General features: G+C 37.1%; 1 protein-coding gene across 1 annotated transcript; it reads left to right on the top strand.

The window, feature by feature from the left end:
* The first annotated feature begins 4,339 nt into the window (after positions 1-4,339).
* On the top strand, positions 4,340-5,002 carry LOC121377901. Its single transcript, XM_041505998.1, has one exon. It carries the CDS (start codon positions 4,340-4,342, stop codon positions 5,000-5,002), a length of 663 nt encoding a protein of 220 aa, XP_041361932.1.
* The last annotated feature ends 21,109 nt before the right edge of the window (positions 5,003-26,111 follow it).

The following is a 26,111-nucleotide window of genomic DNA, read 5'->3' as shown; positions in this document are numbered from 1 at the left end:
AACATGATTATGGATGTATTGTGTATTGGTCTGTATGCAAGTCTTACGTCCAGATTCTATATGCTATACACATTTAGCGTTGCCTCCAACTGTCCTGATAAAATTAACAAAAATAACGCCAAATACCAAATGTATCAAATACATGCAGCAATATAATTTTTGTAGGTGGTTAATTTTGTTGAATGTGAAATTCGCGTGTAATTGCGTTTGGAAACCACTAATTCGCTTCAAGTACATCCCCCTTCTGGCCAGCCAAGATCAACCACAAATCGTCAAGATCGGTACATTGTCAATATGGACATACGGCAAAGTACTGCTATGGTAAGACGGTTAAGAGACAATTTTTCGAACCCCTACTGGCACGTAAGAGTTAAGTCAAACTATTCGTTATCGTCTTCGTCAATAAGACTTTTGCAATCGACATCAAGCAATTTGACCTCCCCGTATGCTATGCCATCGAGTTGTGACTAGTGTAGACGTCATCGTCGCTGAACACATCAACAGTGGAACAGAGTTCTTTTAACTGATGAGTCTCGATTCCCACTAAACTTAAATGATGCAAGGATAAGAGTTTATCGCCAGCCAGGTGATAGGTTAGTTGACGTCAGTGTTTGACAACGTCATAGATATGGAGCTGGTAGCGTTGTGGTCTGCGGTGGAAATTTATATTGCCATATGATTCCCCTTTACGTTGTGAATGGAATGGAAATCTCACTGGTGTTCGGTACAGAGATGAAATTTTACATCTTTTGGTCATTGTTGCACAGCGAACCATATGATCAAACTGAGTACTACAGGATAACAATGTGCGGCCACATAGAGCTAGGTGGCAACAGATTTCTTACAAGTTATATGAATGGATTCGCCAGCATATTCCCTTGACTTGGTAGTTGTTTGGGATGAGTTTGAAAGAAGATGTTTTGACAATTATGCCCCCCACACACCAACAATCTCCAAGAATGGTAGGCAATCCCACAGGCTTTCTTCCAGCATCTGGTCAACAACATTGCGTTGGTGTGCTAAATGTCTCAACACAATAGGTGATGATACATGCTACATAACTTAACCTCACTTGTGTGATTTTCCTTTTTCAATATGTCGAGTGTTAACGAAGGCTATCAAATTGTCCACCATATTGTTTAGACATTTTGTTTAAGATCCATGCACATCATTATGTTTTTTAATTAAACAAATCATTGCACAACATTCATATACAGTCATTTAAAATGTTCAGTCCAGTCCAATACATTATTGTTTTGAGTCACATATTATAGTTCGAATGTGCTACCGTTTGCATGTAACTTGAGTCCATATTTCTTTTGCAAGACACTCAGACCTGTTGTAAAATATATGAAAGAAAATGGAACATATAAAAAATACCTTGCTGCATTACGAAAAATGTAGCGGGTTTTCTCTGATGACTACGAGTCATAATTACCAAATGTTTGACATCCAATGACCGATAATTAATTAATCAATGTGCTCTAGTGGTGTTGTTAAACAAAACAAATATACTATCGCAAGTGGTATGTCACGTTCATTTTCTATGGTGATTATTTTCTCATGTTCAGCTTTTTGCTATGTTATGTTCAGGTCTTCTTTTCATTGATGTGCCAAGTTCTGTTGTGTGACCTATGTTATGTTCATGTCAGGTTGTGTGTGCTATGTCATGGTCAGCTTATGTTGTGTGTGCTATGTCAAGCTCAGCTTCTGTTGTACGTGCTATGTTGTGCTAATATTTTGATGTGTGTGTGTGCGCGCGTGTGTATGTGTGTGTGTGTGTGATCAGTATTAACATCATGCAGTGTCGGACACGGTGGGACTGTGTATGTGTGTGTGTGTGTTCGCGCGCGCGTGTGTGTGTGTGTGTGTGTTGTGTCATGTTCACGTTCAACATTCTGTTGCAAATATTCGTTAACTGTAAAGTTTATCAAAATTCATAGATCTCGCTATCGTTTATTCGCCTTTTAACTGTACGTCTGATTACACTGTCTTTTGTTACTGAACTTTGTCCTGGATAACTTACAATTGCATTTGTATGTGCAATATTGTTAATCCATAATGCCTACATGTAGGGCAGTCTTGTAGATCTCCAAAGGCAGCTGCAAGACGGATCTTGATCAGTGTAATTATGCTTGCATTTTGGTCGTATATGCCACATACAACATTATTATGAATTAAAATTGTATCTACAGATACAAATTACATGTTGGAAACTTTGCTTTGATTAAAAACACTTTAAAATAGATATTTGTTTTTCAAGAAAATTCACCAAAACATATAATTATGGTGCACATAATGTAGCAAATCATACAAACATTTTTAATGTTACTGCAATTCCTATTTATATATAGACACGATTCTTGTATGTTGCCAAATGGTTCGTTGCATACAGTATAATCTCCCCCCCCCCCCCACACCCCCAATAATAGACAACAACAAGTCATATTATATTTAGGATTTAAGCACATAAACATATTCACATAATGTATGCTTTATTGTACTTCACATTTGTAATTTCTATCACAGTCCGATAACAAAGAATACATATCGGTCGTATTTGGCACATACGACCTATGTCAGACATAATTATATAACGAATTGTATTTAAAAAGGGTGTATCCACCACATACAACCAGTCGTGTTCATACAATGCACAGCAAGCAAATCGGAGGAAAGTCGTATGTTTCGTGCAAATTGGTTTCTGTGATTCGCTTAAATCGTCCTGTATAAGCGATGCTATTAGGGACACGTTTTAGGTCGGCACTTACGACCTTTTAGCTCTCACGCGACGATCAGACAAATGGAGAAACATGAATGATGATTACATCTTCGTATATTCAGAATGTGAAACAAAATGCGAGGACCTCCCACTGGATCGCGAAACTGACATTATTTAGAGTTGGCTGCAAGATGGACGTACATTGTGTTAATATGTACACTATTAATACATAGTCGATGGTGTGCAGGTGATAAAACAGGGTTGAAAATTAACATAAAAACCATGGTCGCCAGCAGGACCAGTTGAAGAAAAATCTTACTGGCCCTTCTCAAATTCAAGTAGCCCTCCAATTTAACTGCACAATAAAAATCAAAACTAAGAGTTTTCTTTGTTGAATAACAACCATGTATAATAATAACCATGTATATAGTCCGTTTGCGTCAGAAGGAAAACGATGAATTGGCATACAACTTCATAATGAATGTTAAAATTCATATTATTAAGTTTTAAACTCGTACAAACCCAAAAGGTTTTTTTTTAAAAAGAAAAGAAATCCATTATAAATAAAACATGTTTTTTACAATTTACAATTAAATGATACAGATTAAATATAATGTTTAATACAAAAATGCTAGAACAGGCAATTTATGCAGTTTGACGTGCATTGTCTCTCAAATTATCGATATTGCAGTGAAGATACTAACTGCGCATTTTTTAGTATATTAGTCTGAGAGTGGCAGTCCTCTTTGTGGCGATGCAAGAGAGATGAACTCAAGTAAAGGATTTTCTCGGGAGTGGTTGTTCTATAGACAAGGCACTAGATAAGATTGATGGAATCATCCACAATTTTCCCAAATACCCATACGATTTAATACATTACTATTTTTCTTATATGAATTTTATATTTACATGCCAATCAATTGACTTTTGGAATAATCCCTGTCTTAATGGAAAATGTATTTTTTACTGGGAGTTAAAACTACAAGATAAATTTAGATTTTGTCCTAGAATAAAATACTAGTAAGCTAATCAAATAGGATTTATTTGTACCATACCATTTAATAATGTAAAAAAACAAATTAGGTCTACTATATAATTATGTAGTATCCAGTCCATTCCAATAAGCCGACGACTTTAAAAATAAATTTCAAGTGTCTACAATACGTTCAGAGCTATATTTGTTTACAGTCCCAGACCATAATCGTAGAAACTGAAACATAGTCTGGTCAGCCTGTTCTATAATATTGTCTCCTGCCAGATCTGTAGTTCATGCCAGCAGAGATGCGGCAGTGTCTTTTGTCACAGTGGTCATTTGATTCAGTTACAGTGTGTTTCCTTTTTAACTGGTACTATACTCGCCAGACTTTAAAATCGATGGTCGTCCAACAGACTAACTTTGTAAAATTCTTGGTCACCCTTAGGCAATAAAGGTCGCCACGGGCGACCGAGCGACCGCTAATGTTCACCCCTGAGAAAATGTAGGCAATCATTTTGCTTAAAATGTCTCATTTGTTACATGTTACATTAAAAAACCCTAACCCAACACGCAGCAATATAATCTATTTTTTATTAGAATCAAACCAAGCCAAACAATCTATCTATGGCCTGAAGGTAACAATGAAAACTGCAAATGAAGATATATTTCATCTGTCAAAAAACATGAACGAAGTTCAGGAAGAAAACCAGCGACTATATGACGAAATCCTTTACCTCCAGACTAGATCTATGCGGTTTAATTCGTTGTTCTCGGGCATCCCTGATCAAGGTCAAGATGAAAACACAGAAGATGTTTTAAAATCCTTCATTAAAAAAGAACTAGAAATCGAAGACGACTTGCCAATTCAGGTAACTCACAGATTAGGACCATATAGACCGTCAAACCAAAGACCACGAACTATTGTGGCACACTTTCGGCAGCTAAAAGAGAAGGACAAAATTAAACAAGCAGCCAAGAAACCTGCAGGGAAGCCTTTTGGAATAAATTACCAATTCCCAAGAGAAATAGCAGAAAGAAGGAATGAACTATATCCGATATTTAGAGAAGCAAAAAAGAAAAACCAAAAAGCATTTCTGAAAGTGGATAGACTCTTCATTAATGGAAAGGAATATCTGCCAGAAAGTCGACTCTACAACCCTCACCAGTACCAGACCCCAATGAGACACCAAGCACTAGAAACAGATATCAGTGGAAGAGCCCCATCCAAAAAGAGACCCAACCCCAGCCCTGGTTTTGAGGACACAAACCGATTTGATGCTTTAGCCAGTCTCCCTCCCAACTAGGGGTGTCATGGAGTATCAAATTATGTGCCTCAACAAACTATTACCTCTGACACATCTCCTTTAATGTTATCTATGAATCCCAGAAACCACATTATATGAAAACTGATCAGAATACATGTGTACATGCTGTAGATAATGAGGTACTTAAATCAAATAACATTTATTTGGCATATTGCTTAGCAGAACAAACTACTAATTATGTAAGTAAAGCACCTAACTCTATACTTTCTAACATATATCTTGAACAATGTACAGCTACAAAGTATAAACCTATAAATCTTGGTAGCTCCACAAAGTTATACAACAATACTGTCAGCCCATCACCCACAACCAGTACCTTTAGGAGTATTAGCCATCCTATACCTGTACCAGTCAACACTGTCACTAAGCTACCCAAACAAGATTTTGTTACCAATATGCCAAATGAACCTAACACCTTGTTAAACAAAGTTTCCAGCAATGATCCACACTGTGAGTTCACAGGAATCAATATTCCTCATGAACTTAATGTACCCCATAATATACCCCATAATGATACTACATCTCGCACTAAGGCTACCAGTACCAGCATCTTAGAAACTATACCTGAAAGAAAACCAAATATAGCTAGAAAGGAAACATTATCTGAACCCAAAATACTAACAACCCATACTTGTAATACATCAAATGTTGACCCAATTTGTAATATAAACATGGCTGTTAACTGTCCGTCGTGAGACGGATTTCCGTCGTCAGAGAAATTGTGGAAATTATTTTTTCAGTCAGGTTTTTTTTTTTTTTTTAAATGAGAATCACTTCGGCCGTTTTCGGTTTCCGTAATGTCAACCCGATCGCTTCTGACGTTTTTTTTGCCCCACTGACCCCCTTTAGGGACCCATCCCAGGGTATAAACTACTATACATTTTGGGGCCCATTCCCCTAACGTAAATTCCCAATCCAATATCAAACTTTTCCCCAATTAGACCCTTCAACCCAACAGTTTCCCAATAAAGATTCCCAAAGTTGCTCTTATCGTGGACACTTGAACTCATAAAAATGTTTACAAATTTAGCTAATAGTATTATTATTTTTTTTTAAATGAGATCGAAAAAGTGGTTTTCCGATCGATTATGAACACGTGACGAACAACTCTGACCTGGATATGCAAATTAGGTGTATCCTCTTTTGATACAGTCTGTTGTATCGTAGTTTTTAGTAATAATGCCTACATTGTCTGATATAATATATTTTTGGTAGAAGAATATAACTTTTTGTTTTAATCCATCCATTTGCATTAACACATATTTGGGATCTATTGCAACACGTCCAATCCGCTATTTACGGACGTAGAAAGTAAAAGTATTGACTTAATATGCATCCTGCACTACCATTTGCTGTGCTATTTTAAGCAGACGATCTTATTTTGTAAAAAGGTGTGTATATATGTTTCGTACTGTTTTTTTCAGATATTTTATTATTATTATTTTAAAAAAAAATTAAATCATGTTTGGTACGGTTTTTGTAATTACCCCCCCCCCCCCCCCAAAAAAAAAAAAAAAAACAAAAAAAAAAAACCCCGTTACTACAGTAGTTGTAAATTAAGTGAAAAAAAAACCTAATTTAAATTCGCTACTCACTCCCTTTGAAGTAATGGCCGTACCCGATGTCACACCATGTGACGAACAGCACGTGCAAGTTTGAACACTGTTACAATGTAATAGTTTTGCTGGGAGATTATTGCGTATTATAGATATCGAGACTTAATAAAATTGATCCGGTGAAAAATTAACATTTACCGACCAGCGGTATGTTACTTCTTTATTATTTACGATTGAATAATGGGGTCATTCGAGAACTACTCAACGTGCACTAAGAAGAGTAGGAATTATGGGATGTGTGACAAAAGGTAATTGGGGGGGATTATTGTGCAACGTAATGTTAATTAATAAAGTATGCAACCAGTCATTGCCGTTTTATTTTAACATATATGTATTACTAAAGACCCCAAAGTAAAATATATCATGGTCACAAAACGTTACACGAGCGAGAGGGGTATTAAAACTGCAAGATTTTGCGTTACGTATTGTTAAATGGACACAAAGATCAACAGAGGACTATTCAACGTTAACGTAATACAGTATCAGACATTGGCTTTTACCCCAATTTTTAACGACCGTAATCAATTTGCAATAAGACTACGGCGACCCGATGTAAATGTATTTGAATATTTGATTTGCCGTCCATTAGCTGGCGGTCAAGCCTAAATAAATAATATCAAGTAATAATGCAAACTTTAAAACAAATGTCCGTAGCTTGTGAAAGAACACCCCAGCAAATGTCAGCCTAATAGGACTATTTTTATTAAAATAGGTTCACTGCAGGACCCATCAAATTAATGTTTTTGTCCAATATAAAAAAAATAACAGGGTTTGGGTTGGGAGAAATACATGTTTAAAGTGGACTACAATTGTCATGTAAAACACTACCATTTTGAATGGTGATATAATCATGGAACTGACATCCGCCATCTAAACCCCCAACCAGGGCATTGCCCTGTACCTTGAAATTTCAGTCACAACATTTTACTTTTGTTAACAGCCATGAATAAATGATAATTGGAAAGTGCAATGTGTAAGTAGTACAAATGCTGACTCTTCTTATGTAAGCTCAGCAATTACTTATGTACAACCTCCACATATTACTAATATTAACTTATTTCATGCAAGAGCAACTATTGATCATACATGTTCATGTGTCTTCTGTAAATGTATACTCACCTTATATCAATAATATAAATGTCCCTGTGCTATCTGTAAATACTACAAATGTTTACTCACCTAATGACAATATTACAAATGTCCAGGTGTCAACTGTAAATTCCACAGATGTTTACTCACCTTGTGATAATACTGCAAATGTTCATGTGTTACCTGTAAATACTACAAATGTTTACTCACTTTATGATATTACAAATTTCCAGGTGTGAACTGTAAATTCTACAGATGTTTACTCACCTTGTTATAATACTGCAAATGTTCATGTGTTATCTGTAAATTCCACAGATGTTTACCCACCTTGTGATAATACTGCAAATGTTCATGTTCCATCTGTCAATATGATACACACTGTTTCACCTTATGTAACTTCAACAAACAGTAAGGCTGTGTGTACAAATGTTTATTCACCCTATAGCTGTACTACTAATGCATATTTACCTTCTGTAACTACTACAAATGTTGATATGTCCTGTGACAACATGACAAATACTAATTTAGTGTATACAACCATAATTCGGCAGTGCCAGTTCGATCATAAATAACTTAGGTGAAAAAATTACTTCACTTGCTGCAGATGTCATTATGTTTACTGGTGTCAAAAAAAGACAGAAAACGGCTAGATTTGTGTTATTTAGAATAAAAGCTGACAACCCGTTTATTCTGGTAAACGATGCCATTGTAAAGTATGACGCTCGCAAAAATGTGGTGATAACGTATGTTAGATTGATGAAAACGTGGACAAATAGAGATGGTAATAACACAAGTTACACTATCCAAGTAAATGTCGATGCATCGCACGAGTCACAAATAACGGATTCGTTTTGGCCGGAAGATGTACTATGTAGGCCGTACATCTCTAGGGCTAGAATGGTACAGCAAAACGACCAAGATTGGTCAAACGAAGAAACAGAAAGATATTCAAGATATTCATAGCTGATTCTCAGAACTCAAAGAATAGTACATTTCTAACACTTGTAATTACTATAATTTTCACACTACGTGTTATGACATGGAACATGCGAGGTGCGATGTACGGTACCCCACACTTAGTGTCCCTGCTTAAAATTACAGATGTCGCAATTATTACACAACACTGGCTTCACGAGAATACGAAAACGTTTCTCAATGATCTAAACGCGGATTTTAATTCCATAGTAAAATGCGATGAAAACTCGAAGCGCTGTACTCGAGGTTGTGGGGGTATAGCCATTATGTATCTCAAAACGACAAACTTTCAGGTTAAAAACATCAAATGTGATTACGAAAATATTATCTTGATTAAATTAACCAAACCGGCATATGAAAATGTATACCTGATAGGAACACGTCTTCCTTCAACAAATAGCACGAACAATCAATATTTAGAAACTATTGAAAATGTGTGTGAAATTTTTGACAAATACTCCGCTGACGGAATATGTATGATAGCAGGTGACTTAAATGCCGATATTCACAGACCTGAAATCAAGAAATGTTGTAGAGCTAAAATCTTAACAGAAAAGCTATTCATACAAAGACACCTAGTGCCAACATCCTGTATTTCACCTGAACAAGCGAAATGTACCTTTAGATCCAAAGACAACAAAGTACTATTGACTATATATGTATCCTCGAGTATATGAGAGGATATATACTCAAGCATACTGTTAACCATCTTATTCCATATGAAATTTCAGATCACTACTCATTACATAGTGATATTTCAATAATTAAATGTTCAGAAAATATATCAAATATGAATTCGGGTGGCATTAAACACAAATGGTCTAGAGCCAACTCAGATGAGTTAAAAATGTATAAAACGGAAGTTGACAAACTATTAAATTTCAGACATTACAAAAACGATAACAATGTGTCCAATGAACAAATGATAGAAGAGTACAACTCAAGAATTGTACAAGGCCTACTAAATGCATCTTATAGATATATTCCACAAGGCGTGTTTAGACCATTCTTAAAACCGTTCTGGAAGAGCGATGGATTGGATGTTGATTACCACCGCATGAGACAAAGACGTCGTGAATGGACATATGACGGAAAGCCTCGTGATACCCAGTCAGATTCGTATCGTAGATATAAAGATGCGAAACGAACATTTAGAAAAAAACAAGAGACGCTCTGATTTTAAATATAAACAATATATATATATAAGGACATTGAAAATAGCTCCAATGTTGATATTGGATACTTCTATAAAACTGTTCGACGATCCAGGCAAACGTCTTCTAGAATAGATAAACTCATATATAACACAACAGAGGCAAAAACACCGAAGGAAATCACACAGCTATGGATGCAGTACTTCGCTGACCTAGCTACGGAAAACCCAGATAGACAGAATTCAGAAACAGTTGGTATTGAACGGCTCTTATTTAATAGTTACTCTCAAAAAGAAACAATTTTAAACAATCCAGTACTACGGGATGAAGTGTACGAGGTGATAAAACCGCTTCCCAACAATAAATCTCCAGGTCCAGACAGTGTTTCAAATGAACATCTAAAATATGCAGGATATAAGTTTGTGCACCACATCACAAATCTGTTCAATTTAATTATTAAATATGAATATATGCCGATATCCTTTAGATCAGGATGCACGATTCCACTTTACAAACAAAATGGTAAAGAGAAAACAGATCCTAAAAACTACAGTTTGGGTTTCGTAAAAATAATGGAGCTCAACTAGCTGCATGGACTCTTCAAGAGTGTATAAACCATTTCTGTGAATGCCAGTCGGTTCTTTACGCCACTTTTTTGATAATGAAAAGGCTTTTGATTGTGTGTGGGAAGACGGTTTGCTATACAAACTACATAAGCTGGGTGTAAGATCAAAATGCTGGCGTCTCATAAAACACTCTTACACCACGGCTTACGCATACGTTACTTTTTAAGGATGTGTTTCGGATACGTATAAAATTACACGCGGCGTTGGTCAGGGTAGAGTGATGTCTGCCTGGTTGTTCCTCGTGTTTATTAATGATTTAATTAACGATCTTAGAATGACTGGATACGGTATTAAAATGGCACTTGCTGATGATACTACTATTTTGAGTACTACGACCAAGGGTATGCAAGCAATGATCAACACTATTTACATTTATGCTAACAAGTGGCGCTTAAAATACAATCCTAGTAAAAGTTGTACAATCGCATTTACAAATAAGAGAAAAAGAAACCAATGTGAAAAACACTTCTATCTTGGTGAATCTCTAATACCTCAAGTGGAAAAAAACAATATATGCCGGCATTCTATTTACAAGTCACAACTTCTGTCAAAATAGAGTTAATAGATCCTGTGGAAAAGCTACTAAGATAGTAAATTCACTGTACACAATAGGACTCCATATAAACGGCATGAATCCTATCACAAGTGCAAATATATGGAAAAGGGTTGTACTTCCATCAGCATTTTACGGGTGTGAACTACTTTACGATCTATTTCCAAACAATATTACTAAGATAGAAAGGTCTCAAAGACAGTTTGCTAGAAGAACGCAAGGACTTGACCAACGTTCTCCTACCGCAACAACAACAGCAACGCTTGGTCTCTGGTCCCTGGAATCCTATATTAATAAATGTAAATTGTTATTTCTTGGACGTTTATGTCGACAAGACACAACGTGTGTTTCTAAACAAATATTTCTTTGGAAATTAAGACTACATAGTAGGTGTAAGAAATGGAACAAAAAACTTTATATCAGACATCTTTAATGTAGCATACAAATAAAATAGTATTGATGTTATATATTGCTATGTCCAAAATGGTACATTTGTAGACAAGGAGCGATGGAGAGCCAAGGTATACAGAACCCTTCTTGAATGGGAAAATGAAAGCCACCGGTCTCACCTGAGGGATACAAATGAACTTCTTCGATTTTACAACATACACCCAGACATAACGATTCACACTCTTTGGAAAATAGCTTACGTGCATCCAAAGTTCACACTTCCAATATCTTCCGTAATTAAAATAGGCAGCATGAAATTATTTGATAGAAAATGCATTCTCTGTGAACAAGAAACCGTTGACTACACAAAACATATTCTACTAAACTGTGAAAAAGTATTACAAATCAGAAATAAGACTTTTGATAAAATAGCAAATATTTTTTCTGTACACAAATATATTATCTTCTGTGATCAAAATGACGACAAACTTTTAAACTGTATTCTTGGTGGAGAAAATAATGACATCAGTGATATTGATTTTCATGTGTGGGTCCAGTTTATATTGCAATTTTCAAAGTTTGTACATGTGTGTCGCCAGTATATAATCAAGTTTTAAGTGAAAGCTCAGTGTAGGGCAATATTACAGTTGTATATAATCCCATGAAATTAATTAATTTATTTATTTATTTATGTTCCTATTTTTGTTTGTATGTGTATAAAAATCTTCATAATATGGAGGAAATAAAGAGTATCTATCTATCTCCCCCTATTAGGTATATAAATGTTGATCATCCCTGTAACACTACTGCCAAAAGTTAAAATAAAACTTCTGTAGTTAAAAACAATTCTAACAACTCCCCCAGCTGCCAGGCATCTAGCCAAACAAGAATAGAAAATTTAATGAATGATCAATTATCTTTTCTCAGTATTAATATATGTGGACTCAGAAACAAACTATAAATCCCTGAGTCTGTTGAATTTGTGTCTAATTATGATATTCTTTGTTTCACTGAAACTAAAATGGATAAAAGCGACAGCATGTCTACACTGTTACCAGGCTATACCTTCTTTTTGAATAACCGGGGGAAAAGACTAAGACCATCTGGTGGGATTGCCATTGGTATCAAAAATGAATACTCAAAAATTACTTTTAACTTTAAACCTGACTCCGAATATGTGTCTTGGTTTACCGTACCTCAAGAAATGACAGGATTATGTGAAAATTTAACAGTTGGTGTAGTATACATTCTCTCCCCCCCCCCCCCCCCCCCCCATAGGATCTCCATATTACAAAGAAGACACATTTGAAACATTAGAAAAAGAAATTAATAATTACATTGGTAAAAACAGTCCCCTATTACTACTAGGTGATTTTAATGCCAGAACAAATTGTTATCCTGATTATACAATGATTGATACAGACACAGAAATATTAAACAACATTGAAAGTGACATGTTGGACTTTTTTAATGACATATACAAATTAGAATCATACAATGTACCCATTGTGAGAAATAGCCAGGATTTAGGCAAAGTAAACAGTCATGGTATTAAATTATTGGATATATGTAAGCCTCATAATCTATATATAGCAAATGGCATACTGGGCAATGATAAACTTGTGGGAAAAGTTACCTGTAAAGACAGTAGTGTTGTTGATTATGCCATTGGCACTCATCATTTAAAATAGCTAAACATTTTCAGATATTGAACTATGACCTACTTTATTCAGATGTGCACTGTGGCCTATTAATAAGCATAACTATAAATAAACAAAGCAGTGACAAAGATAATTATCGTAACATAGCATACCCCACAAATAAGATAATAGGTAAATGGAGACCCGAAAAATATAGAGAATTCACTAATAAAAGTAATCTTGACTCACTCAAAAACATATTCACAATTCTTGAAAATGGTATGTTAATATACAAACACGTGTCGATAAAGCGACAGAGGCGATGAAAAGTTTATTTTTAGACGCAGCTGAACTGACACTAGGTCATGCACAAGCTCGCACAACTAACCAGTCTGTGAAAGTGAAAAGTAACAGAACTCTTTCTGTAAAGTCGAATCGATGTAGAACGCTTCGCGGAAAATACCATAAAGCTAAAAAAAATATATAACTTGTACAAAACCACAGAAAACAAACTAAGATTGATTAATGCAAGTAAATTATACAAAAAGTGTTTATCGAAAGTACAGTCTGCTAAAAGTTTTAATATTGAAAAACAAATGCGCAAACTAAGAACATCTGATCCAAAAGCTTTTTACAAAATACTTAAACAACAACAAAAGTGAAACTGATGAAAATGAAATACAACTAACTTTAAATGATATAGACTCAGACAGCGAAAATATTTTAAATAGAAAGATAGATGAAGGAGAAATAATAAGAACTATAAAACAGCTGAAAACCGGCAAGGCACCCGAAATCGATAACATAATTAACGAATATATCAAAACTACTATGGATATGATGCTTCCACTCTATACAATCATGTTTAATTTAATCCTAGACAACAGTGTCTTTCCAAATGATTGGTTAATTGGGGTTATTAAACCGATTTTTTAAAATAAAGGTAGTCGTTCATTACCAGAAAACTATAGACCAATAACGCTGTTATGTTGTATCTCTAAATTATTCACAACAATTTTAAATAATCGACTTAATATTTTTATTGAAGAAAACAGTATATTAAACAAAACCCAAACTGCTTTTCGACAGGGTTACTCCACAACAGATAATCTCTTTAATTTACATTCACAGATCGAAATTTTAAAGAATAGAAAAAAGAAATTATTCTGTGCTTTTATTGATTTTCAAAAAGCTTTCGATTTAATATCTAGGACGTACTTATGGCAAAAATTAGTTGAAAATAATATAAAAGGAAAATTCTTTAAAATTCTTTACCAAATGTATAAAGGAATAAAATCTTGTATTTGCACAAATAATGGAATCTCAAAACTATTTCCATGTGACATTGGGGTACGTCAAGGAGAAAATGTGTCACCTATCCTGTTTTCTCTCTTTTTAAATGATCTAGAAAACGATCTAAAAAGCAATCACTGTAATGGAGTATCCCTAGCTACAAATGATATAAATACCTACTGTGAAATGGCAATGCACTTTGTATGCCTTTTATATGTTGATGATACTGCGCTTATTGCAACAAATGCCTCTGATCTACAACAATCTTTAAATGTGTTTTTCCAGTACTGTAACAAATGGAAACAAAAAATTAATGCAAATAAAAGTAAAATAATAATTTTTAATGGCAACAGAAATGATTATAAAAAAGCTTATACCATAGGAAACCACAAACTAGAAAACGTAAATGATTACAAATATTTAGGTCTAACTTTCACTGAACTAAACAAATTTAATATAACCAAAACAAATTTAAAACAAAAGGCAACAAAAGCAATGTATTTTCTTCTATCAAAATCCAAAGACAACAACTTATCAATAGAATGTAAACTAAAATTATTTGACTCATTGGTACTTCCGATTCTTGTATATGGATGTGAAATCTGGGGTTATGAAAATATAGACACTATTGAAGCCATCCACATAAATGTTTTGAGACATATCTTACCTGTGAAAAAAGGAACCCCATTTTTCATGTTATATGGAGAACTAGGAAGAAAACCGCTTAAGATTATTATCTGACAAAGAATTATAAGTTTCTGGGCCCGGATTATCTCTGGCAAACAAACAAAAATATCGTTCTTATTGTATCAGCTAATGTTAAACGACTCTTCTTTACATAACTATCATTATAAATGGATGAGACATGTAGAAGATATATTCAATAACTTATGTATGACAAATATTTGGTTGTCACTTAGATTTACCTCAGTACGATCTCTTCTCGATCACGTTAAATTAAGGCAAAATGACCAGTATTTACAAAAATGGAATAGTGACAAATCCGTATCATCAAGAGGCAAAATGTACTCCATATTTAAAGAAAATCTTTGTTTAGAGAAATACTTTACTTTATTACCACAGAAATCCTGGACAACCTTATTAAAATTCAGAACATCCAATCACTATCTGCCAATCGAAACAGGACGCTGGAACAACATTCCAGTAGAATATAGAACTGGAAATTATTGTTAAAACCATATTACTATATTAAACCTAACATGCTTAAATTTAAACAATTAATGACAAATAATAAAATAAGTGTTCTTAAGAAATTGTGTAAATTAATAAGAGAAATTATGGAAAAATGCCATAAACCCTAAAGAACAACAGAAAAGTATTTTGGATAATTATGTTCGAGTGTATTATTTATTTATTATTAGAATTATTAACTCATTTATATTGTGTATACAGTGTTCACATACGTGTCTTTAATATACTATATACCATACAGCTACAACTTGCATTACTTGTATATTATCACTATTTTGTCAAAATAATATGAGTATCTAATTAGCAAATTACCATATTATCTCCTGTAAACCCCATCTTGTCACTGTAATATATTGTGTATTGCATGAACCTCATATGCCGTTGTGTAACGGCCTGAGTTGTAATGAAGTTTCTGTTTCTGTATACCAGTTGTCAATCACGAGCTTCAGAACATGAACATATTTACAGTAGAATAATATGGTTATCGTGGTTTGGTCTGGTTGGCATTGGCATATCTAGTGGCTATTAATCACTCGCTACCGTCCCGCCGTTAATCCCCAGGTTGGAGTGCCTGGTCGAGTGCTTAAGGTCGCTCTTCCATCCTAAGGGATGTACAGGTGGGTGGTTTTATTTAATCTATCCATGTTGGCTTGCATTAAGCTGAATAGAGTTTTGGTTACATGCCTGTGCGCCAAATGGCACAGTCATCGGCAAATAGTGCTGTGTTTATTGGAGTGGTTGGTTTATATTTACCGTTGGCGTTAAGTGCCGTAGTTATATCATTAATAAATATGTTGAATAAGGTTGGTGAGAGGACCGAACCTTGTGGTATTCCATTTACTATTTCGGTTTTAACTGAGTAGTGGCCATTGACTCTGACTGAGATTGATCTATTGTGTATAAAGTTATTGATAAAGTTAAACATATTGCCTTTAATACCATTAGTTTGTAGTTTATTGAGTATGCCTTGTCGCCATACCATATCAAATGCCTTTTCGATGTCTATGAATATTGCTAGTACTTTGTGAGATTTGCGAAAGGCGTCATTAATACTGTTTTGAAGTCTAACTATTTGGTCTATTGTTGAGTGTTTAGATCTAAATCCGCTTTGTACATTAGTAATTAGATTATTTTCTAATAAGTAGTTATTAAGTCTTTTATTAATGGTAGTCTCTAGCGTTTTACACACGTGGGACGTGAGTGTTATCGGTCTATAACTCCCTGGGAGGTAGTGGTCTTTTCCCGCTTTAGGGAGACTAAAGCATTCTGCATGTTTCCATGCAGTGGGCATTTGGCCCTCCATCCAAATTCGGTAAAAGAGCGATAACACTACCTGTAGGGCTACGCCCGGCATGTGCTTGAGCAGTGTATAGCTTATTTGGTCAGGCTCGGTGGCAGTACTTTTTTTTTAGCTTTAAGAGCAGTTTTTAGTTCTATTAGTATTAATGGTTTATTAAATTCTAGGATATCAGTGTTAGGGTGGTTGGCCGTATTCGTATCGGTTGTTGGTAAGGAGTTATCTTTCTTAAGTTTAACAAAAAATTGTTTGAGGAAATTTTCATTACTACTATTTTTGCTAAATGTTTTACTAAGAAGGTCGGCCTTTTGTTTATAAGTAGTTGCTGTTTTATGTTTTTGAAGGATTGTGGTGGTCGCGCATTGTCCTTGTATAGCTTGAACTTTTTTCCACATTTCTCTAATGGAGGTTCTGTTGTTGATTTCACCACAGAATGTCTGCCAGCTGGCCTGTTTAGCTTCTATGATAAGTTTACCTACTTCGCTTTTGGCTATTTTATATTTAGAATGATATTCTTGTTTACCTGGGGTTTTTTAAAATGTTTACGCATCCTGTTTCTGAAGCCACATTTAGCTTTGATCTCATCCGTCCACCAACTAACTGGTTTATTTTGACTAGGTTGTCTAGTTTTAGGGATATTTTTCTCTGCTATTTTTATTATTTGATTTGTAAGTTTCGAGGTAGCGTCGTCAATACTTAAATTATTTTCTATTTTTATTTTGCTACATTCGCTTGTAAAGCCTGCCCAGTTGGCTTTACTGAATTTAAATATAGGTATGAATTTTTCTTCTTCTGTTTATTTTACGTTACATTTATAGCTGGTTAAGATAGGGAGGTGGTCGCTGTTAAGAGCATGGAGCACCTCCCATTGGGCGTTTGCACCTATGTTATTAGAGGTTATAGTGAGGTCGATGGCAGATGGGCTCAGTGTTTGATCGTGATAGAAAGTTATACTGCCATCGTTGAGACATACTAGGTTGTGTCTGTTGATGAATTCTTCCAACATGTCTCCCTGTGTGTCAGAGTGCTGACCTCCCCACAGTGTGTTATGACTGTTAAAATCTCCTACTAGAATTAGGTTATTGTTTGGTTTAATAAGTTTATTGTAGTCTCTTAAAGTCAGCTGGTTAAGGAATTTCCTTGTAAAAAGGGCCCGGACTTTTGGGTACTGGTCCACTATTTTTGGGCACTCCTGTTGGATTTTTATTAGAGACGCCTTTTTTTTTGGGGGGGGGGGGGGTTTCGCTCCCTTTTAAGAAGTCGCTAGCCCCCTTATTTGTTTATTTTCTGGGCTCCTGACTTTGCACTTATTTCTACTAAATACGGACCTGAAGGGAGTGATAGTGATGGGGGTGGTAATAGTTACCACCGTGGCTGATTTGGTTGGCGTGCTGGCATTCTTACTTTCTTTGTTAATCTGCCCCGAGTGGGCGTTGCCTGTTTCTTCCATACTCTGATTACCTTTATCGCTAGTCACGGCGGACGCGGTTGATTTTATGGCTCCTGAGACGTCCGCTAGAGTGACAGTTCGGCTCCACGCGGTAAGACGTGTTTGTTTCGCGTGTGCACACTGCACGTGCTTTCGTGTGCTCGACTTGGGGGTCCTTCATTTCGTTGTTTTTGTCAGCGAAATGAAGTTTTGTACTGGGATGTATGCGGCCATTGGAACTGATTGAACGCTGGAACGCTTTTCGTTTCGACAGCCTGCACCAGCAGGTTGGATTCTTTTTTAGCGAGATTCCTTGCCTCCACGTCATTTCTCCGTCTGACTGTCGACTTGGGTTTTTTCGTGAATCGTATGACGGCCATTCTGCAGAACGCCACGGTTGTTCGCGTTTAGTCTCTACATGTCCGAGCCTGTCCTAGCAGCACTGGAAGATTGACCGCCCCACTCTAAGAAGAGGTCGGACTCGGGATGGGCGTGTTCGAAACCCTAGTGGTATATGGGCACGTTAAACTAGTTATCATCATCATCATCAGCTGTCAGCAGTAAGCTGCTTCGAGGTGTCTGTATTGACGTGGTCCACCGCAGGGCTGGCCGTTTTACCTGCGAGTGCGAGTGCAAATAATTTTAACATGCTCATATACCATTAGAGTTTCGAGCATGTCCGTCCCGGGGCCTGTCTCTGGATAGCCAGTGACTTGCTCCGGGACAGAACAAAATTAAGGGGACAATTTTGAAATTTTCATCCAAAAATTAAATAGTGGGCCTTTAAAATTTGGATGCACATCTCTAATTAATATAATTAATAAAGAAAATTCTACTCATTAAATTTGGTCGCTATATTAGATTGGGCAGTCAAAATGAAATTAGATAGATGACACGGCTGATTTGGAATGGGGGGGGGGGGGGGGGGGGGGGGTGAAAATGGACAGAATTTTGAAAATAGCAATAAGTAAAAGAAATTAGTAGGATTAAAATTAGAAAGAAAAATGTTACTAGCTAAAAATAAAAATAATTGACTGCTCGGCCGAATATTTATATGATTTGGAGCATTTTGGAAGGACAGTCCAAAAATAAATAAGAGAAAGAAGAGAGGATCGGAGTATTTAATAATATTTTTAAAAAAAAGAAAAAAGAAAATAAGTAATTTCGACATGAACTTTTGAACGAAGGTCAAAAAGATTTTTAAAGTCCGATCTATACATCCACGTGAGTTGCCTCGTTAAGGCCGTTAGGTTGTTACGTCGGCGAGGCTGGAGTGTCCCGGAGGTTCGGCAGCAAATGTTGCCGTCGTAATAGGGTACTGACTACCGTACCGTAGTCGGGGCCGCAGACCGCTCGGATCATCTTATGTAGATTCCGGTTGTCCAACTTGTTGGAAAGTATGGCCTGTCTATAGGTATGCTCCCTCCGGTGCGTCACGACAACGGTGTGGTGAGTACCGAACATCTTGCTGTGAAGTTCGTACTCGCTGCCAACCTCCAGGGGTCTCCAGTCCGCGTTAATGTAACTGCTACGGAGCTTGGTCGGGTCTGTCGTATCTCCCTGCATGTACTGATGAAGGTGTTTCTTCAGTCCGCTCACTGCGACGGTCCACTCGGACCCTTCGGGGGGGGGGGGGGCGACTACCGGCGCTGGTCTCTCGGTCTTGGCTGGCTGGTTGGTCGGTGATGTTTCCTTCCTCTTGCCAACGGCGGCTGATCGGGGCCTGTGGCATGGCGATTGGCTGTACCGGCGATACCGGCCAGTTCTGCCTGGGCCACGTGACGGTCGGCGATGGAAGGTCGTCGTGGGGTGTTTCACACACCGTGGTGTTGAGTCGGTCCCTCTCGGTGGTCGACGGTTCCCACAGGGCTGGTCTTCTCAAGTCAGGCTGGGCTGGGGGTGGCATCGCAGAAAGGACCGCCGCTTTTGCCCCCCCCCCCCACACACACACACCTGTGCCATTCCTGGCGCACTTCTCCTCTTCCTCCATCTCCTCTTCTTCGTCGGTGGGGGAGGGGGGGGGGCAACTCGAGAGTGAAAGGCGACACGTCTGTTCTCATTGTGAAACAGTTCGGAAGTCCGTGTTACCTGCGATGCTATTTTCGGTGGCGGACATCGTGACTCCAGTGGGGTCTGCTGTGACTGTTTGACTAGAGCTATAAACATTCCCAGTCTGGATCTCCACGCGGTAAGACGTGTTTGTTTCGCTTGTGCACACTGCACATGCTTTCGTGTGCTCGAATTGGGTGTCCTTCATTTCGTTGTTTTTGTCAGCGAAATGAAGTTTTCTACTGGGATGTATGCAGCCATTGGAACTGATTGAACGCTGGAACACTTCGACAGCCTGCACCACCAGGTTGGATTTTTTTTAGTGAGATTCCTTGCCTCCACGTCATTTCTCCGTCTGACTGTCGACTTGTTTTTTCGTGACTTGTATGACGGCCATTCTGCAGAACGCCACGGTTGTTCGCGTTTAGTCTCTACATGTCCGAGCCTGTCCTAGCAGCACTTTAAGATTGACCACCCCACTCTAAGAAGAAATAGGAAGCAGGGTCGGCCCCTACTACTCTTTTTCTAGACTTTACCTTGCTTGATAGTGATACCATCTCGTATACCTCCGGAGTCGGGCCCATCCGCACCACTATACCAACCCATGACGACTGGACTATACCCTAGTCTGATACTCTCTCTTGTTCAGACGGATCCGGCTTCTCAAGATCTGTATTTCAGCACGACACTACACCTTCAACGTCTATCGACTGTCAATCTAGGGGTTTTCTTGACGGGATGCAACCCATTTCGTCCCTTTAAGCTGTGCATCCAAACGGCCTTAACGAGGCCACTTGCGTGGACATATCGATTGGACTTTAAACTTTTAGATCTGTGTTCAAAATTTTATGTCGAAATTACTTTTTTTTTTTTAATATTATTAAATAGTTTGATCCTCTCTTCTTTCTCTTATTTAATTTTGGACTGTTCTTCTAAAATGCTCCAAATTATATAAATATTCGGCCGAGCAGTCAATTCTTTTTATTTTTGGCTTGTAACCTTTTTCTTTTTTTTATTTATTCTATTAACTTTTTTACTAATTGCTATTTTCAAAATTCTGCCCATTTTACACCCCCCCAAACCCCCCCAAACCCCCCACCCCCCCCCCCCCCACCCACCCCCCTCCATCCCGAGTCAGGCCACCCATCTTATCGGAGATCGGACTCGGGATGGGCGTTTTCGAAACCCTAGTGGTATATGGGCACGTTAAACTAGTTATCATCATCATCATCAGAGCTATGAACCTGCACTGGCATGGCGGATTGAGTTATCAGCGTCATGTCAGTTTGGGTGTCCTCTTTGTTGTCGTTAAAGTTAATTTTTCGTTGACAGCTCTTTTTGTTAATGGCTTCACTAATCCTTGTGTGAATTTGTGGACCACACTGGCTACTTTGTTTATAGTGCGACTTGACCACTGGGAGGGGGTTTGGGATGGAGTTAGCAAACGTTTGAGATTGTTGCCAGTAGAAGTACTGGTAAAGAAATGGGTTGGTCTGATTGAACAGGACTTTCCTAATTCCTACTAGTTTGTTGGGCACCGGTGATACGCTATGCTTAGCGGATCTCCTTGCCCGTTTAACTGCCCTAATCTGGTGGGTTTTCTTAGCTAGTGGTTGGAACTGGTTGCTAGTTTCAACCTCGGGGTTGACCGTTTCTATATCTACATCGCCATCACTATCACTTTCCTCCTCAGAGCATATTTCTACTGCTAGGTCGGGGGAGCCTCTCCGTTTGGTAGAGCTCGGGGGGGGGGGGGGGGGGAGGTGTTGAGCTTCCCCAACTTAGTAGCGGAGTTTAGCGCTAGTTTAATTGCTAAATCAGCGGCCCTAAGTTTCGGACATGTTGGAACGAATTCCACATTTTCGTCAATTTGGTACGTAACCGCTCCGACGGGACAGGACTCCAAGGCGGCCGTCCGTGGTTTGGTGGTCGTGGTCCTAACCGTTGGGGTAGGTGGTGGGGGGGGGGGGGGGGGACCTAGGTGTGTCCGTCATTTCTGTCGTGGCTTGTACGTTGGGTATAAGACCGTTCATTCTCTCGGGTTGTGGTGGGATAGACCCGGCTACCTGGCTAACTATTGATTGGGTGTTAGTGGCTTCCATCTCGATCGGGTTTCAATCTAAATGTTTGGTACAGTTTGATAAGAGAGTTTGCAATGGGTAGGTTAGCTGTTATGCACTAGAGAGCGAACAAAATAAAATATATGTACTCGCAAAAATACAGAGAACTACAGATAATAATAAATGTCTAAACTGAAAAGAACAAGTACACAAAATTTCAATGGAGAATGCTAACTATTACAACAAATGGCTTACCTTGATCCTAAGTGCGAGAACTGCTCCTACGTCTATGTCCACCTAATCCAAGTACCGATGTGATCGGTGAGGGCATTCCCGGTAACCATGTGCTATAAATAGTAGCATTGAAGATGGCATAGTTCCCGGCAGTTGAGTTGAATACGGAAACGTGTATTTCATTTTTGAATTCTGGACTGTATTTATATAGTAAGGTTTAATGGGTATGTAATAAATATATATATACATGTGTGTGTATACACATACATTAAATAAAGCATCATTAGTGAATCCAAACCCACAGTAATAGTTCTCTATCCACCGAGTGGTCCAACACCAGAAATAGTGTCCTGTAACCTAGACTCAGGGGAATGTCGTACTGTCCGGTCGAAAGGGTTAAATTGAAATGATGTAAAATTCGAATGACGTCATTTTGGATATAAAGTGCTTAACGTTTTTTTTGTTGTTTTTTTTTGCTTTCTGAACGCTGGACAGCATTCAATGTAAAGTTGCTATTGAAATATTTTTGTTTGATGACTATGACTGCATACGTCAGTTATGGTGTATCACCCTAGTACGTTTGCTTAAATGTCAATAAACGTAGTGCCGTGACCTCGGTTAAGTTACATCTAATTTGCAAAGTTATCAAATTCTAAAAGTATGTGATCTGTAAAATATCATATACAGTGTTTATGTTTTACAGCTGGCTTGAAGGTAATTATCAATTGTTTGGATGACGCATCAGCCGGACAAACTACACATTTGACGTGCATGGTTACTGATGTAGGCAAACCCGATGCAATATTCATGTATCCACTGGGTGGTAAAACACAAGGAAGAGTGTTCTGTGATGTAGAGAAAAAGGAATGTCATCATGCCGGTTGGCTAGGGTTATACAGTGCTGAATTCACGACTGATAATCAGATCACTCTTACCATACATTCCTTTGACCTCGAGAGGGATGCAGGGATATGGAAATGTACTAGTGGAACCAAAAGAGATACGTGTTTCAAGTCTGGCTTTGGTAAAGTACATCTACTTTTTGTGTTCTTATATTTCCGACTCCCTTGTAAAGTTTTTACTGACAGAAGTATCAAAAACGTAATTCACTATTGTTTGGTATCTACGTATACCTTTTACAACATATATGAAGTATCAATAAAATAAATTTAAAAAATGTACCATTTTTAATATATTTGCAATAAAAAGTCGCGTTTTCCCCATCACTTGCCTAAAAGCCTCTGAATTCAGAGAGTTTAGTCACGTGAACCCGTGACGCGCCAACAGGCATAACATGAAAGGGTGATTTGCAGCCTTTCAGACATTTTACATGGAAGTGGAATACGCGCATTTTTAAAACGCGAAAACGTTATTCATTACTTTGAAGATATTCTTTCAAATGTGAAACATGGTGAACCATTGTTCGGTGTATGGATGTACAAAAGCTGCAGTTAAAGGCAAAAGACAAACCGACATCGTTTGTATGGAAGCGGTTCTTAAACCGAACATGTGCGTATTGGAAAGGACCGTCAAAATGGGATTCAATTTGCAGTGACCACTTCACACCTGGGGATTACCACAATTATCTAAGATGGTCGATTCGAATGGCACCAAAACTTGTGTTACGGAACTTGTCTGTTCCAAGCCTGTATCCCCCCTGCACTAGTTCTACGACTTCGATTGATACGGCTAACAAGAAACCACGACGAGCACCAGCTAAACCTAAGCTCAAAAGGGTGAGTTATATATATATATATATGTATGTATGTATGTATGTATGTATCAGGGAGTATGGCTTCCATGTACATAAACTATTTTAATTTAAAACTGATTTATTAATTTTTTACATGTGAGAATAAGTTTTAAAAGTAGGGGTAGCGTTGGTGAGTACCCCGGAATGGCCTGGTACAATCGATCAGCCTATTTGCAGCCCGGCACAAAGATACACCCCAATACGATGCATTTATATATGTTATAAAAATAAATGTAGGAAAAATATTTTTTTACAAACAATTCAGATTAACATTTGGTAGGCCTATATGTTTTTGTCTTCGGGCGATGTTCTGGATTTCGTTAGGCTATGTACAGCCCGAACATGAAAAATGCAAATTTTTTCTTAAAACTTGTATCTTTGTGCCAAATATGAACAATGTACACCTCGGCATTAACATTCGGTCTTTGTTTTTGTCTCCGGGCGACGTTCGGGCTCCGGGCTGCAAATAGGTTGAACCGGTACAATTGTTTACACTTTCAGTCATTTTTCAAAATCTACACCTACCTATACATATGAAACCATACATATCCTTACTTCAAAATAAAATGTTAGCACATTCCTGAGGAGGTTTCTTTAAAACATTTAAATTTTGTTTTCTTTCTAGTATAATTATTTACTTCTATTATAATTAACAGAAATAAATGCCTATTTTACAGTGAGGTTTACTAATTTAATTTTTAGTGTATATTACATATCTTGACTCTTGGTTTTGCCAAATTTTACCTTTAAGAAAATTGAACTGCTCTTGCATTGTATCACAAATTTTAAACAGCAGTTCTCTTACCATATTTTTTTCTGTAAATGACAAAAATGTATCCATTAATTTCCAAGATGTTAGGGTACGTAATTTTTCCCTTTATACCCTCTGACAGAAACCCTGATATGCCCATTTAAATTAAATATTGTATGGATATACGCCCAAGGTATAATATTTAACGCAGGATACACCCCCAAGGTATAATATTTAACACAAACTATTCTGTTCGTGTATTGGTAAGATATCCCTTAAATTAACCGCAAATGTGTTTCTGTGTAAGCCCTGCACTAGTACAAACTAACTTATCATGGTATGAAATGACTATGGTACGAACTGACTTTATTTTCTACTGACAAAATTAAACGGTTTATAAAATTTAAAAAAGAAGAAAAAGGTGGTGTTTGCATCTTATAGAGATGTAATGTTATTTTGTAAAAGACATCATGTCCGGCATTACAAATTTTTGTTATCGTACGATATGAAATTCAGTTATGGTACGAAATGACTAAGGTACGAAATGACTGGGGTACACAATGACTTTTCACTATGGTACAAAATGACTAGGGTATGAAACAACCAAATTAGGTACGAGGTGACTAGCAACCATTTTGGACACTTGAAAATTACTATATTATTTTCAAAATCAGTTAGATTCAACTAGATTGGAACATGTGTTTTGATTAAGTTAATCACTGGTTACGCAGATCTATGTAGAATATTATCTAGGTAAAAATCATGCGAACCTACAACAAGTTGCCAAAGATTTTTATATATTTCCGCCTGTTGTCGTGAACTTTATTTTCTGTTTGATATTTTTAAATACTTGTGTAGATGTAGAAAACGTAACTGAAATTAACAAATACCAACACATATTTTTAGTATAGTATATTGTTAAGTATTATTAAATGGGAAAAGGAAAAACAACAAAAAAATAGATTGG

The sequence above is a fragment of the Gigantopelta aegis genome, chromosome 7 (genome assembly GCF_016097555.1).
Source record: "Gigantopelta aegis isolate Gae_Host chromosome 7, Gae_host_genome, whole genome shotgun sequence".
In the NCBI taxonomy this organism is placed as follows: Eukaryota; Metazoa; Mollusca; class Gastropoda; order Neomphalida; family Peltospiridae; genus Gigantopelta; species Gigantopelta aegis.
Note: the sequence above shows the minus strand (reverse complement) of the source record. Positions and strands in the feature narration are given on the sequence as shown.

Coding starts and splice junctions, on each gene's coding strand:
- LOC121377901 (XM_041505998.1), top strand. CDS start 4,340: ATGAAAACTGCAAATGAAGATATATTTCATCTGTCAAAAAACATGAAC.